Source organism: Dipodomys merriami, unplaced genomic scaffold, assembly GCF_024711535.1.
Source record: "Dipodomys merriami isolate MVZ:Mamm:240054 unplaced genomic scaffold, mDipMer1.0.p SCAF_5, whole genome shotgun sequence".
In the NCBI taxonomy this organism is placed as follows: domain Eukaryota; kingdom Metazoa; phylum Chordata; class Mammalia; order Rodentia; family Heteromyidae; genus Dipodomys; species Dipodomys merriami.
The window spans coordinates 75,370,741-75,390,311 of record NW_027206068.1 but is presented as its reverse complement, the minus strand read 5'-3'; the positions used below and the strand labels follow the sequence as shown (position 1 = coordinate 75,390,311).

Sequence of the window (19,571 nt, the reverse complement as noted above, 5' to 3'; positions counted from 1 at the left end):
GCTGCCGGGCGCCTCCTGGCGGGGCGCAAACTTCCACAAAGCGGCGTCCGGCCTCATCAATCTCCATTAATAATAGTTGGTTGGGCGGCGGGGGCGGGCGGGGTCCCGGGCGGGCCGGGGCCGGGCGCTGGGAACCGGCGGCGCGGAGGGCGCGGGGCGGCGGGCGGCGGGAGGGAGGAAGCCAAGCGTAATTTGAGGAAGATGGATGAGTCCGGAGGGCGACACCCCCGCCCGCCCCCTCGCTGCTTATGAGAGGCGGGCGCGGCGCGGAGCCTCAGTGCGCCGCCCGCCCGCGCCCCGCCGCCGCCGCCCGCCCGCGCGCGCCCCGCCGCCGCCCGCCCGCCCGCCCGCGCCCCGCCACCGCCGCCGCCGCCGCCAGCCGGCCCGCCAGCAGGAGCGAGCGCGGGGTCCGCGCGCGGGGCGCCCGAGCCCGGGGCGCACGGCGGCGGGGCGCGGAGCGGGGCGCGCCCCGGGGCCGGCCGCGGCGGCTCCCCCGCGCCATGCAGAGGGCCGGCGGCGGCGGCGGCGGCGGCGGCGGCCCCGGGGCCGGCGGCGGGGGCCCGGGCGCCGCCTTCTCCATCGACTCCCTGATCGGGCCGCCGCCGCCGCGCTCCGGACACCTGCTGTACACCGGCTACCCCATGTTCGTGCCCTACCGGCCGCTCGTGCTGCCGCCCGCGCTGGCGCCCGCGCCGCTGCCCGCCGGCCTCCCGCCGCTCGCCCCGCTCGCCTCCTTCGCCGGCCGCCTCTCCAACACCTTCTGCGCCGGGCTGGGCCAGGCGGTGCCCTCCATGGTGGCGCTGACCACCGCGCTGCCCAGCTTCGCCGAGCCGCCCGACGCCTTCTACGGGCCCCCGGAGCTCGCCGCCAACGCCGCCTCCAGGAGCAACCCCGAGTCCGGCGGGCGACGCCCCGAGGGCGGGCCGGACGCCGACGAGCTGCCGCCCGCGCGGGAGAAGGCGGCGGAGCCCGCGCCGCCCCCGCCGCCGCACTTCGCAGAGACTTTCCCAAGTCTGCCGGGTGAGTGCGGGGCGCGCGGGGCCGGCCGGGGGCTGACCGGAGTCCGGAGCTCGGGGACGGCGGCGGGGGAAGGGGGAGGGGGGCGCTGATCGGGGCACGCGGCCCGCCCGGAGCGCGCGGGCACCGGGCCCGGGACCTCGCCGGGGCCCCGCCGGCCCCGCTTCACTCGCGAGCACCGCACCTCGTCCCGGAGCCTCCCCATCAGCGCCGCCCCTCCCGGCCGCCCGAGCGCCGCGCTCGCCGCCGGCTCCCGTCACCTCCCCTGCGCCAGCCAGGGCGGGATCCGGGCACCCCCGCCGGACGCGGGGCGGGGCTGCGGGGACGGCTCTCAGCCCCGCGAATCGACCTCCGAGTCCCGGAGGGCCGGCAGGGGCTCCGGACGCGGGGCCAAGAGCCGGCTTGGGGCGGGAGCCGGGCGGGGCAGCGCGGGGCCCAGAGCCCGACCCCGCCGACCCCGCCGACCCGGGGGGGGGTTCGGGGGACCCGGGGGCGAAGGGCCGGCCGAGCTGGGCGTGGTCCAAGGGCTCCGGATGGTGGCTGAGGTTCCACACGGAGAGACCACCGAGCCCCGGGCCCGTCCTGCCTCCCAGGGGCAGCCCGCACCGTCCGCCCGGAGCTCCCCGTCCTCCCCGCGGCCGCTCCCGGTTTCCTAGAGCCGGAAGTGCTGGCTGCTCCCCAGGCAGTCCCGGGGAGCCCCGCGCCGCGACCCTCCGGGTGGGCCGCCGCCGGCTGTGCGGAAGCCGCAACTTCCTTGGTCCCAGCACGGAGCCAGCCCCGCTGGACCGCGCACAGTGCGGGCCGCGGGGGCCGGGAGGGGCCAAGCGCTGGCCAGGGTTGCAGTCCGTCCGTCTGTCGTCTGTCTGTCCGTCTGTCTGTCTTCTGTCTGTGGGTGTGTTCACGTCCATGCCGGGGCTTGAACTCAGGGCCTGCCAGCTTTGTGACTCAAGGCTAGCACTGGAGTACTTGAGCCACAGCTCCATGCAGGCTTTGCCCCCCCCCCTTTTTTTCTTTTTCTTTTGGTAATTCATTGGAGGTAAGAATCTCATGGACTTTCTTGCCCTGGCTGACTTCAAATCCTGAGCCTCAGAGCTCAGCTTCCTGAGTCGCTAGGATGACAAGTGTGGGCCACAGGCCCCCAGCAAGGACCAGCAATAACTCCTGATAGGTTTTTGCCTCTCCTTGAAATCGTGCAGGAGACAAGGGCCTCCCGGGGCCTCTAGACACCAAGGGAAGCAGTCTCCCCTTCGGTCTCCCCAGCTCTGGGCATGTTTAGCTTTGGGGCTTTCTCCATTGTTTTCTTTCTGTACCTGGTTGGATCCGGAAAGATCTTTGACTGAAGTCAGAGCTGTGTCTCTTAAAGACTCAGCAGTGCCCGGGAGATGGGAGAAAATGTCCGCAGGAGAAGAGGCGGGGGTCGGAAGCAAGCAGGCTCAGCGGGAAGGACTGCTGTGGGATTTTTCAGAACGGGATAGTTCTATGAAAGGCAAAGGAGCAGTCAGGACGCCCAGCAAAGAGGTGAGTGGAGGCTGCAGGGTTTGGAGGCGGAGGCAGACACAGCTAGGAAGGATGAACTTGGGGGTGTCAGGAAGAGGGCCAGATGCAGGGGAACTCCGAGGGGGGCCCTGTGGCAGCTTATCCATACTTTCTGGCCCCCTCGGTTCTTATTTTGACCTATCCTTATACGGGATTCATTTCTGAAATTGAGACTGAATATTGGCTGCCAAACCAGATATTGATAGAGCAGAATAAGCAGAGAAAAAGAGCAGCATTGAGAGGGGGAGAAGAGAAGAATAGAGCCAAGAATGAGCTGTCCTGCGAACACCCAGACTGCTGAGGAGGAAGAGGGACCACAGACTGCGCTAAGTGACAAATGAAGTTTCAATGGGCTCTGTGTGTGTGTGTCTGTGTGTGTCTGTGTGTGTCTGTGTGTGTCTGTGTGTGTGTGTGTTCTCTCCTGGGAGGATTGGGACACAGCTAAATGAAGATACCGAGGGAACAGGGAAAAGTTTTGACTCTAGGAATAATTTTCTTTCCAGGGCTCAAAGTCCTGAGAAACTGGTGTTTATATGGAGTGATGAAAGAAAGATCTTCCTTCTAGAAGAAAAACGTTGGGAGAGGAAAGAGAGTGCATGTGTCATTCCTGGAGTCCGGGCAAGGGGCTTTGTGGCTGAGCATAATGAACAGGAAACCTCGCAGGGAGGGTTTTTAGAACTGCAGGATAAAGGTCACCCCTCAGGCTGGGAAGATACGGAGCCAGCCATGTAGTGGTGTTACAGAGTGGAAGGCAGGCTTCACAGGAAATGTCTGGGGCAGAGGGCGTGACCCGAGTTTCCCCACCAACCTGCCCATCCATCTACCCATCCATCCACCTGCCCATCCATCTACTTATCCATCCACCCATCCAGCTACCTATCCATCTACCTATCAATCCACCCATCTATCTACCTGTCCATCCACCTATCTATCCATCTATCATCCATCCACCCACCCATCTATCTACCTATCCATCCACCTATCCATCCACCCATCCATCTATCCATCCATCCATCTATCTACCTATTCATCTACCCATCCATCCACCTATCCATCCACCCATCCAATCCCACCCCACCCATATAAACATTTCAGGGTGGCATTTCATCTTCTCTATCCTTACCCAGCCTTCCACATCCATTGTGAAGTTCACACTCCTTGAACATCTCACTTTGGACTAGCCCCATTTCAGATCAGTGGCCTCATGTGGCTGGTGGAGACCACATCCAACACAGCACAGGGAGAGCATCATAAGCAGATAGAAGAAAGCCTGGGTGGAGAACAAGTCCTCGTGTGCCAGAAATGACGGAGCGGAGAGAGCGGCCAGCTCAGTGACAGGAGACACCTGTGCTCCGCCCCAGGTGGACAGACAGGGGCGGATCTGACAGTGCCTATGCGCTCTGGTTGAGAGTCTTCTAACGAGGCCCTGGGAAGATGGGGTGCAGCTATGCCTGGCTGAGATGACAGGGGAGGGAGAGCTGCATGCTGGGGACAGGAGGAAGCCCGGTGGGGAAATGGGGAACGGAACTTCCAGTTGGAATGTCTAGGATTGGAGCGTGCTTCACGGGTTGGGACTTGCAAACCCCTGGACATACCACCACCACCACCACCACCACCATCACCACCACCACCCCCCTCACACACACACACACACACACACACACACAAAGGTAATGATCCTTTCAGAGAGAAAAAGGTTGAATTTTCCTGAGTGTAAAAGCTTAGGAAGCCTTTTTTTTTCTCTATACTTCTGTATAGAGTTGTTACATGGAGATAAATAGGGCTGAGGGAGAGATTGTCTGAGTGAGCTTGCCAGTGTTGGGCTATTGCACTTCAGGGCGGTATAGGAGATAATAATAATATAATAATAATAATCTGAGACTTTATTTTTTTTATTTTTTTTATTATTTTTTTTATTATTTTTATTATTTTATTATTTTATTATTATTTTATTATTTTTATTTTTTTTTGGTCGGTCGTGGAGCCCAGAGGCTTGGCGCTGCCCCTCAGCTCTTCAGCTCAAGGCTAGTAGTGCTCTCTCTACCACTTGAGCCAGAGCACCACTTCTGGTCTTTGAATGGTTTATTGGAGATAAAAATCTCATGGCCTGTCCTGCCTGGGCTGGCTTTGAACCGCAATCCTCAGATCTCAGCCCCAAAAGTAGCTAGGATTACAGGTGTAATCGATGCTCAGCTTTCCCTGAGCTCTTCAGCTCAAGATGAATGCTCTACCACTTGAGCCACAGCACCACTTCCAGTTTTCTGGTGGTTAATTGGAGATAAGAGTCTCCTGGACTTTCCTGCCTGGGCTGGCTTTGAACCAGGATCCTCAGATCTCAGCCTTTTTAGTAGCTAGGATAACAGGCATGAGCCACCAGTGCCTGGTTTGTTTACTATTTTCTTTCTTTCTTTTTTGGGGGCCTGAACTCTGGGCCTGGGCGTTGTCCCCCAGCTCTTCAGTTCAAGGCTAGCACTCTACCACTTGAGCCATAGCACCACTTCCAGCTTTTTTCTTTTTGCTTATGTGGTGCTGAGGAATTGAACCCATGGCCTCAGGCATGCAAGGCAAGCGCTCTACCACTGAGCCACCTTCCCAGCCCCACTATTTTCTAATTTAGTGCCAGTACTGGCACTGAACTTAGGGCCTGAGCTCTATCCCTGAGCTATTTCACTCAAGGCTGGCACTCTTCCACTTGAGCCACAGCTGCTCTTCCAGCTTTTTGCTGGTTAATTGGAGATAAAAGTCTTATAGACTTTCCTGCCTGCACTGGCTTTAACCCACGATCCTCACTCAGATCAGGTTTATAGGTGTGAGCCACTAGTGCCTGGCTTATTTAAAAAAAAAAAAAAAGGCACAGATGAGGATTTGCTAATTTCGGACTAGATTGCAGTAATAACAGTAATCATGCAGAAGACCAGGGAAACTTGGAAAGAACGTGGGGTTTGAGTGCTGATTGCTGGGAGCTTAGCATCTGATTGTAGCTTGGAAAGGCTTTAGATGGCCACTAATTAATTTCTGAATAGGTGCCCATTATACCAGGCCAGGTACGATATTTACTTACAAGAGGAACTGATCATGTGACAGGGAACAAGAGACTTCTGTTGCTAGAAACAAGAAAGGGATTTGTTTTAGGTGATGGAGACCCAGAGTATGTTTTACTAGAATGTTTGAAGGACAGCTACGGCAAGATGACTGCTCCTCTGACTTGTTGCTTGCCGCCGCCACCGCCGCCTCCTCCTCCTCCTCCTCCTCCTCCTCCTCCTCCTCCTCCTCCTCCTCCTCCTCCTCCTCCTCCTCCTCCTCCTCCTCTTCTTCTTCTTCCTCCTCCTCCTCCTCTCCTTCTTCTCCTCCTTTGGCTGTACTGGGATTTGAACTTAAGGCCTTGTGATTGGTAGGTATGCATTCCACCACTAAGCCAGACCTCCACAGCCTTTTTTTATTTTTGCAGTGGTTATTAATATTAGCAGTAATATTTTTGCCAGTTTCAGGATTTGAACCAAGAGCCTCCTTCTCTTGCTCAGCTTGCTCACTCACAGCTGGTGCTCTACTCCTTGAGCCAGCCCTCCAGTCCAGCTTTGTTTCTAGTCAGTTGGAGATGGAGTCTCTCAAACTTTTCTGCCCAGGTTGGCAGAAATAGCTACCTACCAAATAGCTCGTGTTGTAAGCATGAGTCACTGGCACCTGGTTTTGTACAAGTTTTTATTTTAGTTTGGTTGTGCTGGTTCTGAGGCTTGAACTTAGGGCCTGGACATTGTCTCTGAGTTTTTTGTTACTGTTCTACCAATTAAGCTACAGCTCCACTTTGTGTGTGTGTGTGTGTGTGTGTGTGTGTGTGTGTGTGTGTGTGTGTGTGTGTGTGTGTGTGTGTGTGTGTGTGTGTGTGTGTGTGTGTGTGTGTGTGTGTGTGTGTGTGTGTGTGTGTATTTGGAGATGAGAGAGTCTCATGGACTTTCCTGCCTGGGCTGGCTTGGAACCTCCATCCTCAGATCTCAGCCTCTGAGTATCTAGAAATACAGGCGGGAGCCACCCGCGCCCAGCTTGGGAGGTGGGTTTCTTGTGTGTGCACTATGGAGAGGAGGGAATTCTGGCTTGGCGATAGGGTTCTGGAGGGGGCGGGGTTATCCTGAGAGGGAGGGGAAAGCGCCGTGGGCCTCCGCCTCAGCAGAATGAGGGGTTTGGACAAGGTGATCACTAAGGTTGTTTCTGTTTCTTTTTAATATGCCACAAATAGTCCAGGGTGGCTTGGTATGAATACTCTTCCTGCCTCAGCCTCCCAAGTAGCTGGGATTACAGGCCGGTGCCACCATGCCAAACATAGAATTCTGTTTTTAGCTATAAGGATATCTTTATTAATAATTTGTTCCCTTATTATTTTTGTTTGCTAGTTCTAGGGCTTGAACTCAGAGCCTGGGCAATCTCTCTGAGCTTCTTTGGCTCAAGACAAGTACTCTATCACTTGAGCTACCGTGCCACTTCTGGCTTTTTCTGTTTATGTGGTACTGAGGAATCGAACCCAGGGCTTCATGCATACTAGGCAATCATTCTACCACTGAGCCACCTTCCCAGCCTAAGGGGTGCATCCTCCCCTCCTCCTCCTCCTCCTCCTCCTCCTCCTCCTCCTCCTCTTCCTCCTCCTCCTCTTCTTCCTCCTCTTCCTCCTTCTCATCCTCCTCCTCCTCCTCTTCCTCTTCCTCCTTCTCTTCCTCCTCTTCCTCCTCTTCCTCCTGCTTCTCCTCTTCCTCCTCCTCCTTCTTGCAAAGAACTTGGGAGAATGCTTTGTTTCCCAGTGCTGAGTGGCTGTGAAGGAAGAGGGAGAGAAAAGGAGGAAGAGAGGGAGGAGGAAGCGCAGGAGGAAGAAGAGAAGGGGGAGGAGAAAGAGGAGGAGGCTGAAGAAGAGCAAAGGGAGGAGGAAGAGGGAAGAGGAAGGAGAAAAGGGGAAGGAGGAGAAAGAATAGAGGGAGGAGGAAGAGGATGAGGAGAGGAAGAGGATGAGAAGAAAGAAGGAGGAGGAAGAGGACTAGAAGGATGGAAAGAAGGGAAGGAGGGAAGAAGAAGAGGGAGGAGAAGGGAGAAGAGGAGGGGAGGAAGAAGAGGAGAGGAGGAGGAAAGGGAGGAAGAAAAGGAGGGGAGGAGGAAGGGGAGGAAGAAGAGGAGGGGAGGAGGAAGCGGGGAGAGGTAAGGAGCAGCTGGCTGTGCACCTTGGAATGGAGTGGTACCGGCCGTGGGCGGGAAGTGGGGACAGGAAGGCAGTGTTGTGGGGAGCGCGGAGGAGGGGTGCACTGTTGAACGGGTGTCTCTCCCGGAGGAAGGCAGCTCCAGGAGGCATGGGCTCCTGGCCTGGAGCTCCTGCTCTGCGTGGCACAGCCCTCGAGCCAGGGCACATGGGCCGCAGCCGGGGTCACATGGGTGTGGAGGAGGGTGGAGGCGCGCGGAGGGGCGAGCACGGGTACCGGAGCTTCTCACGGAGTCCAGACAGAGGCCGAGGCAGCAGGTGCCAGGAACGACCGCTGCCGAGCGGCGCTCTCCACGGGAGCCCAGGGGGAGCGGGCGCTGGAGGAGGGACGATGCTTCCCAGGTGCTGGGGGCAGCTGTCAGGGGAGCCCTGTAGTGGGTGGAGTGTGGCAGATGTCCCATGTGTCTTTGTTCTTCTCCATCTTTCACTCTCTCCGTCTCCCATTTTAGGGTCTGAGACCCTGGGTCTGTCTGGGGCTCCACCCATTCATTTCTCACAATCCCAGGACCATGGTGGCCCTGGGGAGGTGCACAGGCGTGGCCAGCTACAGGTGACATGCTGGCCTGTGCTCAGGACTGCAAAGAAACAGGATGAAGAAGCCCACTGAGGGCCACGCAGTGGGGGGGAAACAGCACCCTAAGGAAGAGGGTGCTGTCACTGATGGAAGGGCAGAGGCACTGGGCGCCCGTGGCTCACGCCCGTCAGGAGGCAGAGATCTGAGGATCTCAGTTCAAAGCCAGCCTGGGCAGGAAAGTCCTCGAGACTCTTCTCTCCAATTAACTATTCAAAAGAAGCTGGAAGTGGAGCTGTGGCTCAAGAGGTAGAGTGCTCGCCTTGAGCAAAGAGAAGTTCAGGGACTGCCCAGGCCCTAAGTTCAAGCCCCAGGACCAGCAAAAAAGAAAAGAAAGGAAAAGAGACACCCGCTTCACCCACTGAGAAGGAGAAGGCTGTCTCTGGCTGTTCTGGGGACTGGACAGAAACACCGACAGAAAACCCTCAGTTGAGGAGCCCAGGAGTAAGATGGAGAGGAATGAAGACAGTCAGAAAATGTCTCCCCGGGCTGGGAAGGTGGCTCAGTGGTAGCGCGCTTGCCTTCCATGCATGAGGCCCTGGGTTCGATTCCTCAGCACCACATAAGAAAAAAGCCAGAAGTGGCGCTGTGGCTCAAGTGATAGAGCGCTAGCCTTGAGCTGAAGAGCTGAGGGACAGCGCCCAGACCCAGAGTTCAGGCCCCACGACCAGACCAAAAAAAAAAGAAAATGTCTCCCCTCAGCAGAGCAGCCCGCTTTGCCTGATTCCTCCCTAACAAAGCTCTTCTGAGGGGGAGGGGAAAGAGGAGCCATCCCGAAGCTAGACAACATGGACATTGAGACAAAACTATGAGCCAGGCACTGGTGGTGGCTCACACCTGTCATCCTAGCTACTCAGGAGGCAGACATCTGAGGATCTCAGTTCAAAGCCAGCCTGGGCAGGAAAGTATGAGACTCTTCCACTAGCCAGAAAAAAGCTGGAAGTAGAGATGAAGCTTAAGTGGTAGAGCACCAGCTTTGGGTGAAAAAGCCAAGCAAAGCGTGAGGACCTGAGTTCAAGCCCCAGGACTGGCAAAAAAAAAAGGAAAATATTATTCGAAAATAAGGTTAGACTGTGCCCAGTTATTACTAATAATAGCAGCTGGCCTAATCCTAATGTATCTCAGTGGCTTGAAGGAAAAATAAGGGAAAAATATGAAATATCTGGAAAGATTCAAGATCATGCCAGGGACTTTGTGCCTACAACCTGTCTCTGACCTTCAAAAAGAAGGTTTACCACTTGCGCCACAGCTCCACTTCCTGCCTTTTTTTTTTTAAATAGTTTTTTTTTTTTTTTAACTTTGTAGTTTATTGGAAATAAGAGTCTCACATTCTTACCTGGGGCTGGCTTTGAATGGTGATCCTCAGATATCAGCCTCCTGAGTAGCGAGGATTCTAGGCGTGAGCTACCAGTGCCCGGTGCCAGGGCCCTCTTGGAAGTGGTGGTGGTGGAGTGCATGCACGTGGGGTGGTGGGCGTGGCCTGTGCTGTCCTGAAGCCAGGCAGGGCTCTGGGGATGGTGGGAACATCCTCCCGTGCGCAGAGTTACAGATGCCGAGGAAGCCCAGGAAGGAGGGAGCAAATTAGACATCGTCCCTTATTACGCCTCGAGTCATAGGAGGAAGAGGGCCACAGGGCAGCGAGAATTCCTGGGGCTCAGGGAAGAGCACCGCTGATTGGTACTGGACGTACCATCTTGTACACAGGGCAGGCCCCTTCTGCCCCATGGGCAACCTCCCCAGCACAGCCAGGTTGCCTCAGGTGTAAAACCTTTCATTTAGCCAAAGGTAATTCTTACAGAGTCAGGATTTCCCGTGTGAAACTAACTTCATTTTTTTTTTTTTTTGCAAGTCCTGAGGCTTGAACTCAGGGTCTGGGCACTGTCTCTGGGCTGCTTTTGCTCAAGGGTAGCACTCTACCACTTGAGCCACAGCTCCATTTCCAGCTTTTTCTGCTTATGTGGTGCTGAGGAATGGAACCCAGGGCTTCCTGCATGCTAGGCAGGCGCTCTACCACTGAGCCACCTTCCTAGCCCCCATGTAAAATTTTCAATGTTATCTGGTTTTGTCCATCGAAAACATGTTCTTTTTTTTTTTTAATGTGGAAGATCTAAAATATACCAGGATTGGCTGGGAAAGTGGCTCAGTGGTAGAGTGCTTGCCGAGTATGCATGAAGCCCTGGGTTTGATTCCTTAGTACCACATAAACAGAAAAAAGCCAGAAGTGGTGCTGTGGCTAAAGTGGTAGAGTGCTCACCTTGAGCTAAAGAAGCTCAGAGAGAGTGCCCAGGCTCTGAGTTCAAGCCCCAGACTGACAAAAAAAAAAAAAAAATACACCAGGGGCTGGGAAGGTGGTAGCTCAGTGGTAGAGCGCTTGTCTTGCATGCATGAAGCCCTGGGTTCGATTCCTCAGCACCACATAAGCAGAAAAAAAAGCTGGAAGTGGTGCTGTGGCTTAAGTGGTGGAGCGCTAGCCTTGAGCTGAAGAGCTGAGGGACAGCGCCCAGGCCCAGAGTTCAGGCCCACGACCAGACACACACACACACACACAAAAATACACCAGGACATAATGAATCATACAGGACTCTAGGCATTCACACACAGTGAGACCAAAGAAGGATACTCTTAGGAGAGGAACACAAAAGCACAATGCTTGTATGCCTCTGATCATATAAAATAACATATATTTTTCTAGGGGGGTCCGGTCGTGGAGCCTGAACTCTGGGCCTGGGCGCTGTCCCTCAGCTCTTCAGCTCAAGGCTAGTGCTCTAGCACTTGAACTACAGCGCCACTTCCGGCTTTTTTCTTTTTGCTTATGTGGTGCTGGGGAATCGAACCCAGGGCCTCAGGTATGCAAGGCAAGCGCTCTACCACTGAGCCACCTTCCCAGCCCATATAAAATACTATTTATTGAAATGAACCCAGGAAATGGAAATGCGGTTTTTCCCTTTGTTGTTTTTGTTGTCTTTTCTTCGTCCTGTTTATTTAGCTGTCTTTGGAAGGGTAAGGGGACACAGAATGGAGGGACAGAGGGTGAACAAATGCAGCAGTGATCCTCACTAGATACTATGTTGAAAATGAACTATAGGACTTGTGAATGAGGATGAGGGAAAACCTGGGAGAGTTGAGGGAAGGAGTCACATTGTCCAAAAAGAAATGTGCTTGTTTTTTTCTGGCCCTGTGACTTGAACTCTGGGTCTGGGTGCTGTACCTGGGTTCTTCTGGATTAAAGCTAGCACTCTACCCTTGAGCCACAACACCACTTCTGGTTTTTTCCGTGATTAATTGGAGATAAGAATCTCATCTGGGGGGAGTATGGAAGGGATGGGAAGGGGAAACAAAGAGGAGGCAACAATGCTTGATAAATGTACTCGTTATCCTGCCCATGTAATTGTAACTCCTCTGTACAGTATTTTCACAATAAAAAAAAATCCAGTTAAAAGAAAGAATCTCATAGACTTTCCTGCCTGGGCTGGCTTTGAACCACGATCCTTAGATTTTAGCCTCCTGAGTAGCTAGGATTACAGGAGTGACCATCAGCCCCTGGCCAAGAATTGTACTCTTTACCTGACTTATGTAACTATAAACCTCTGTACATTATCTTTATAATAGCAATATTTTTTTGCCAGTCCTGGAGCTTGAACTCTTGACCTAGGTGCCCTCTCTGAGCTGTTTTGCTCAAGGTTAGTTCTGTGTCACTTGAGCCATGGCACCACTTGTGGCTTTTTCTGAGTAGTTTGTTGGAGAAAAGAGTCTCATGGACTCTCCTGCCCAGGCTGGCTTTGAACCACGATTCTCAGCTCTCAGCCTCCTGAGTAGCTAGGATTACAGGCATGAGCCACTGGCGCCTGGCTAATAAAAAAAAAAATTGTAGGTCTGGGAAGGTGGCTCAGTGGTAGAGTGCTTGATTTGCATGCATGAGGCCCTGGGTTGGATTCCTCAGACCACATAAGCAGAAAAGGCCAGAAGTGGCGCTGTAGCTCAAGTGGTAGAGCGCTTACCTGGAGCTGAAGAGCTGAGGGACAGCGCCCAGGCCCAGAGTTCAGACCCCTCAACCGACCAAAAAAAAAAAGAAAAGAAAAAAATGTGTGTGTGTGTGTGTTATCACCTGGTGGTAGATAGCATCTGCACCTGGAAAGTGGCTTTGTGAATACTCAGTCTTTCAAGTTCAATTACTCTAAATCAAAATTTTGCAAAATAGAAATCTTAGCAAAAAGCGTTACTATTTCTGTCAGTTTTCAGTCAGTAACAATTGTGTGTGCACATCCGCAAGCACTTTGGTGCTGTGGTCCCGGAGCTTGAACTCAGAACTTGAGCACTGTCCCTGAGCTTTTTTGCTCAAGGCTGGCAGTGATTACTTGAGTCAGAGTTCCACTTCTGGCTTTTCGCCGATTAATTGGAGATGAGTCTCAAGGACTTCCTATCCATTCTGGCTTCAAATTGTGATCCTCAGATCTCAGCCTCCCGAGTAGCTAGGATTACAGGTGTGAGCCACCAGAGCAGGACAATATTTTTTTGTGTGCCTGTGTTATGTGTGTGTGTGTGTGTGTGTGTGTGTGTGTGTGTGTGTGTGTGTACATGCATGTGTGTGCACACATGTACATGCGCTCAGGCATGTGTGCATGCGTGTACAAGCCTGTGTGCCAGTGCGGGGGCTTGAACTCACAACGTGAGCTCTACTTTGGCTTTTTTGCTCAGGCCAGCTTTCAACCTCTATTTCTGTCTCTTTGCTAGTTAACTGGAGAAAAGAGTCGGCTTTGTCTGCCTGGGCTGGCTTTGCACTGCGATCCTCAGATCTCAGCCTCCGGAGTAGCTAGGATGACAGGCGTGAGCTACCGGCGCCCAGCTCACACAAAACTTTGAAGTATGGTTTTTGTTTAGCGTTGACTCTTTTCACATTAACACTCATTACAAATCAGATCAAAGAAAGTGGCTTGCATTTCTCCTGTAGGTATTGAGGAAGAAGCCAGCAGCTTGGGCCGCTCCGCCATGGCGGAGGCTTGGGGTGCCGGCCAGCGGCTGGCAAACTCTTGCTTTGCTTCTAACGCATCAGTATTTTGATTTGATTTGATCTGATTATTTGCTTTGCGTAGGTGTACAAAGGGGTTTCCATTCACCGAGTCTGTTTCTAAGTCCGACGCCTTCAGATCCATGTCACCCTTTCCCTCCTTCTCCCCCGGCATTCTTTTTAAAAGCATCTTTTACTTTTGTCTGCAGTTCTCTCTGTTTTATCTCCTCCCTTCCGGAGCCCCGTCGCTGGCCTTGCTCATCATTTAATTCCTTCTCCACTTCTTGACCTCCCTGCTCCCGGCTCCCGTCCTCTTTCTGCCCGCTTTGGCCTTTCCTTTTCTCTCCCCTCTCTTCTTCTCCTGCATTGTCCCAGACGCTGTCCTCTGAGGCCTGCGGCCCAGCTTTCCTCTCTCCACGGCTCCACCCCCCCTCCCCGAGTTGCTTATCAGAGTCCTCAATGTCACCATCATAAAGGCGCAGAGAGGGGACCGCGGCCCCTGCCGCTCAGGATCCCACGGGGATCAAAACACCGAAGAGGCCGTGAACCAGCGCAGCCTGGATGGTTTTCCAAGCGGCACGGAGGGTGGCCGGCTCATGCGGGCTGGGCTTTATGAGTCTGTCTGAGGACGGGGATGGATGAGGCGTGCACAGGAGGACTCTGCCCGGGGGAGCACCTGCGAGCTCAGCCCGTCATCAGCAATGCAGATTTATTGGACCCCTCCCCCAGGGCCTGATGCTGTACTAAATGGTTTCATCCTTCAGGCCCCCAAATCCAGCTTTTTAGCATTGTTTAAAATAAGGTACTGGGGCTGGGAAGGTGGCTCAGGTGTAGAGGGCTTGCCTAGCATGCACGAAGCCCTGGGTTCAGTTCCTCCGTACCACATACACAGAAAAAGCTGGAAGTGGTGTTGGGGCTCAAGTAGTAGAGCGCTAGCCTTGAGCAAAAGCAGCTCAGGGACAGCGCCTAGGGTCTGAGGTCAAGCCCCAGGACTGGCAAATAAAATAAAGTAGGATACTGTTGGGCTGGGAAGGTGGCTCAGTGGTAGAGCACTTGCCTTGCATGCATGAGGCCCTGGATTCGATTCCTCAGCACCACATAAGCAAAAAAGAAAAAAGCCGGAAGTGGCGCTGTGGCTCAAGTGGTAGAGCGCTAACCTTGAGCTGAAGAGCTGAGGGACAGCGCCCAGGCCCAGAGTTCAGGCCCCACGACCGGACCCAAAAAAAAATATAGTACTGTTAGGCTGGGTCTCTCGGGCCTTTGCTATCCACCCTGTCAGTGTTTACTTCAAGGTTTGTTTTAAACATCAGCTGGCTGCCAAGGCTCCCTGTCAGTCGTCCTGGCTACTCCAGAAGCTGGGCTGTGAGCAGGGAGGTTTGAAGCCAGTCTGCCTAGGAAAGCCCATGAGACACTTATCTCCAATAAACTATGAAGTCAGAAGTGAAGCCGTGGCTCAAGTGGTGGTGCACTAGTCCAGAATGAAAGAAGGCCAAGGGCAGTGCCCAGGCTCTGAGTTCAATTCCCAGGACTGGCGCGCATACACATACACAATTCTTTTTTTTTATTTTTTATTTTTTATTTTTTCCGGTCGTGGGGCCTGAACTCTGGGCCTGGGCGCTGTCCCTCAGCTCTTCAGCTCAAGGCTAGCGCTGTACCACTTGAGCCATAGCGCCACTTCCGGCTTTTTTCTTTTTGCTTATGTGGTGCTGAGGAATTGAACCCAGGGCCTTGAGCATGCAAGGCAAGCGCTCTACCACTGAGCCACCTTCCCAGCCCCCACACATACACAATTCAAGACAGAGGGTTTTGCAGTGGTATTACTTTCTTTTGACTTGCTATCTATCCATTGGTAGATGGCACAGGTGTCCTGTGGGCGTGGCCTCCCCCACACTGGTGTGAGGTCTGAGGCTGGCTGGGCTGTGGGAACGTGGCCTTGTGGGGGGTTTAGGACCCTGGAGCTGGGGCCGTGGCAACCATCTCACGGGCCTTGGAAAGTGACAGGGATGGAGGAGGGAGATACATGACGCTGGAAGTCACATCGTAGTTGATAGAAACCGGATGCCTGCTCTGTGCAGGTCATATTTTTTATTTATTTATTTTTTGGTCAGTCGTGGGGCTTGAACTCTGGGCCTGGGCGCTGTCCCTGAGCTCTTCAGCTCAAGGCGAGCGCTCTACCACTTGAGCCACAGCACCACTTCTGGGTTTCTGGTAGTTCATTGGAGATAAGAGTCTCGTGGACTTTACTGAAGTGCGATCCTCAGATCTCAGCCTCCTGAGTATCTAGGATTACAGGCGTGAGCCACTAGCACCCGGCACTGTGCAGGTCATTTCTAAGATGCTGTGGTCATGGCAGTAAATAAGGTCTATCTGAACTGCCTGTCTTCATGGAGCTTATATTCTAATAGGAGAGACAGCCAGTTTCGTTTCTTTTCTCTCTCTCCTTCCTTCCCTCCTTCCTTCCTTCCTGTGCCAATACTGGGGCTTAAACTCAGGAACTGGGCATTGTCCCTTAGTTTTGTTTTGTTTTGTTTTTTGCACAAGGCTGGTGCCCTACTATTTGAGCCATATCTCTACTTCTGGCATTTTGGTAGCTACTTGGAGTTAAAAGTCTCATGGACTTTTTCTGCGTGGGTTGGCTTTGAACCACAGTCCTCAGATGTCAGTGTCCTGAGTAGCTGGGATTACAGGCTGTCAACGCCAGCTTACCTCTTCGCTTACCTCTGGTTCCTTCCTGTCAGTGCGCTGTCTCCTGACTGCTGTTTCCTTTGGGCAGAAAACAAGGGATTTTATGAAAACCCAACACTGAAAAATGTTTGCGGTTCGGACAAATATCAGCTAAGAACAAAACCCGTGGTTAGATGAGTTTTAGAATTATGTGTGGACTAAAATATTTATATGTTTGAGATTTCAAATAATCACTCATGTGAAACGAAGTTGTCTGTCTTCATCCCGTCCTCCCTTGTATTTCTGCCCTTCCCCATAGGGCCTGGCTCCGGGGTCACCTCAACTTGGGCACACCTTCTTGTCCCCCTGCTTCTGCTCTGTCCTGTTTTCTAAGGCCCCAGAGTTACTGGGAGAAAGTCCAGCTGTGCGCAAGGAGGCGCTCGGTAGCTGGTAGCCTGAGCCTTGAGGTGGCGATGCTGAGGAAACCAACTCGCAGGTCCTTAGGGGTTTTGGTTTCTTTTTCTTTTTGTGCCAGGAGTGGGACTTGACCTCAGCCCCTGTGCTCTTGCTTGGCTTTTTCAGTCATAGCTGGTGCTCTTCCACTTGAGCCACTGTTTCACTTCTAGTTTTTGGGTGGTCAATTAGAGATAAGAACCCCTCAGGGCTGAGAATGTGGCCTAGTGGTAGAGTGCTTGCCCAGCATGCAGGAAACCCTAGTTTCAATTCCTCAGCACCACATATACAGAAAAAGCCAGAAATGGCACTGTGGCTCAAGTGGTAGAGTGCCAGCCTGAACCAAAGAAGCTCAGGGACAGTGCCCAGGCCTTGAGTTCAAGCCCCAGGACTGGCAAAAAAAAAAAAAAAAAAAGAAAAAATCCCTCAAATTTTGATCCTTATATCTTGGCCTCCTGAGTAGCTAGGCTTAAAGGTGTGAGCCACCGGCTCCAGCCTTAAGAGGTTTGTTTGTTTTGAAACTTGGGCTGTGAGCAAGAGTTCTTGAACTCAGAACTTGGGGTTGGATGCACCTGAACCAGATGAGCCTGTCGGTTCCATCTGGAAATGAGCTTCTGGGTCTAGTCCAGTAGGACAGGAGGGGAGATGGGAGTCAGGAGCGTTCTTGACAGCCAGGGGCCAGATTAAGGGGCCCTCTGTCCCCCCCCCATCCTCCCACCATGGCCCCGCTGGCCCTGGAGCAGCCAGACTGGCTTTGGCAAGTGGGGCACCAGGGCCGCGCTGGGTGGTGAGTGTGGAGGAGAAGGCAGGTGGCGGCGGCGCGCGCAATGGCACGGGGTGGTGGGAAGCCAGGGTGTCCGCGACTCTGCCTTCCCACCTTCCCAGAGTGAAATCCACGCCTGTTAACACCTTTCTTCCCCTTCTTGTCTCCCTTGCACCTTTTCCTGGTCCTCACCTGGATGTGCCTTCTGCCTCCCATCCGTCCGTCCGTCTGTCCTTCCTTCCGTCCTGTCCTCCCGGTCTTCCTGCCACTGCCTGCTCCTGGCCCTGGGCACCTGTGATTGCTCGGAATGGTCTTTCCCTGGCCGTGGGGTGGCTGCAGCAGAGGGGAAGGTGTACAGCTCTGACGAGGAGAAGCTGGAGGCGGCTGCAGGCGACCGGGCCGGCAGCGAGCAGGAGGAGGAGGGCTCAGGCGGCGAGAGCGAGGACGACGGCTTTCTGGACGCTTCTGCCGGAGGCCCAGGGGCCCTTCTGGGACCTAAGCCGAAGCTCAAGGGAAGCCTGGGGCCGGGAGCTGAGGAGGGGGCGCCCGTGGCCGCGGGAGGGGCGGCCCCCGGGGGGAAGAGCCGGCGGCGGCGCACGGCCTTCACCAGCGAGCAGCTGCTGGAGCTGGAGAAGGAGTTCCACTGCAAGAAGTACCTGAGCCTCACGGAGCGCTCGCAGATCGCGCACGCGCTCAAGCTCAGCGAGGTCCAGGTCAAGATCTGGTTCCAGAACCGTCGGGCCAAGTGGAAGCGGATCAAAGCCGGCAACGTGAGCAGCCGATCCGGGGAGCCCGTGAGGAACCCCAAGATCGTGGTGCCCATCCCCGTCCACGTCAACAGGTTTGCGGTGCGCAGCCAGCACCAACAAATGGAGCAGGGAGCCCGACCCTGACCCCGCTCTCCGCAGGGCCTGCTCCCTGGCCACCCCAACACCCGCTGAGCTCTGGGGAGACGGGGCACCCGGCACCCAGAGATGTGGACGCTTCAGCACACAGGGCGCCCAATTCTCGTGGCGGGGCGGCTGGGACGAAGGCAGACACCCCGGACGGAGCAAGACTATCAGATACCCAGGACCCAAAGGGCTCCATGGCTGGGGCCCTGGAAGCTTCTGAGTCCTGGGCAGTACTAGCCGGGTGGCTCACAGCTCCTTATTTATTTTGTGTAAAGTTTGTATATACGGAGCTACCTGTCTCTCTCTCTACACCCCGAAGAGAGGCCAAGCCCTGTGTCCTCCATCCTTAGCCAGAGTCGGTTGCATCCGGTTTGTCCTGTGCCCCCGGGTGTTCGTCAGCACCTGTCCCCAGCCCTTTGCTCCCATCTCGTCACTTTCTCCTCCCCTGGGCCACGTGGTCCCCTCTCCCTGTGAGAAGCTTCTCTGCCCTCTCCGCTTTGGAGGAGGTGGTGCCCTAGGGTGACACGCCCGTTCGTATGAAGGAGAGGGAAGGAGGTGACCTCCATGGAGGTCACTGTCGTGTCTCTGCCCGGTGCCCAGCGCGGGGCTCATCTCCCATCGGATCTGGTGGTCAGCAGCCCCGCTGCCTCTGGTGCCCGTGGCTAGTTCCAGTGCCCAGGGTAGGCAGCCCCACTTCCAGTCCCCCACTCCCTCACCTGCCTGTGCTTTCTCCTCTTACACCACGGCCTTGGGGAACAGGTGGATGAGGGGCCACCACCATGTGAACGGGACAGGCGTGCGTCTATGACAATGCTGCAAGTGCGCGTGTGCCGTGGACGACACAAGGGTGCTGGAGTCAGGGACTAGAGCTGAGACCGTGACGCCGTTCATGGCAGCCGGTCCCAGGAGCTAGGTTCTAGAGATCCATCAGTAGACTTGGGGGACAGTGGATCATTATGGAAACCCACTGGGTGGGTAGGGGGGTAACCAGCATCTTGGGGTAAAAGCTTGATCTGGGTTGACGGATCAGGGGAGTTGGAATCTGAACTAGAACAGTGCCACGGAGAAGAAAATAAGTGAGCTGAGGCTAGGAGACTTCAATATTAAGGACAGGGAAGACAGGAAGGCATGGTTCAAATCCATGACGCCTTTGCCTTTCTTAGAAGGTCCGGTTCCTCTGGTGACTCGCTTCCCAGTGGCAGCCTGGCCAATGTCCCCTTTGCCCAAATGTGTTTAACACCTGCAATAAGGCAGAAATGGCCTCTCCTTGGCAGTTCCAGGCAACCAGGCGGTGTGACTGGTCACTAATGGCGCATGTCCAGCTGTCCGGCGAGGAGACAGACCCAGAACATTTGTCTTCATTCCTTGGCTGAATGTCAGCAGGGATGGGGAATTCAGCTGGAGGTACGCAGTCCAGACCTGCCGTTCTCAGCTTC

At 54.6% G+C, this 19,571-nt stretch overlaps 1 protein-coding gene across 1 annotated transcript; it reads left to right on the top strand.

Moving 5' to 3' along the window:
- The first annotated feature begins 500 nt into the window (after positions 1 to 500).
- Gbx1 (gastrulation brain homeobox 1) lies at positions 501 to 18,135 on the top strand. Its single transcript, XM_069997357.1, has 2 exons — positions 501 to 1,020; positions 17,582 to 18,135. The coding sequence occupies exons 1-2, from the start codon at positions 501 to 503 to the stop codon at positions 18,133 to 18,135; spliced, it is 1,074 nt and encodes a 357-aa protein (XP_069853458.1).
- Positions 18,136 to 19,571: the final 1,436 nt, after the last annotated feature.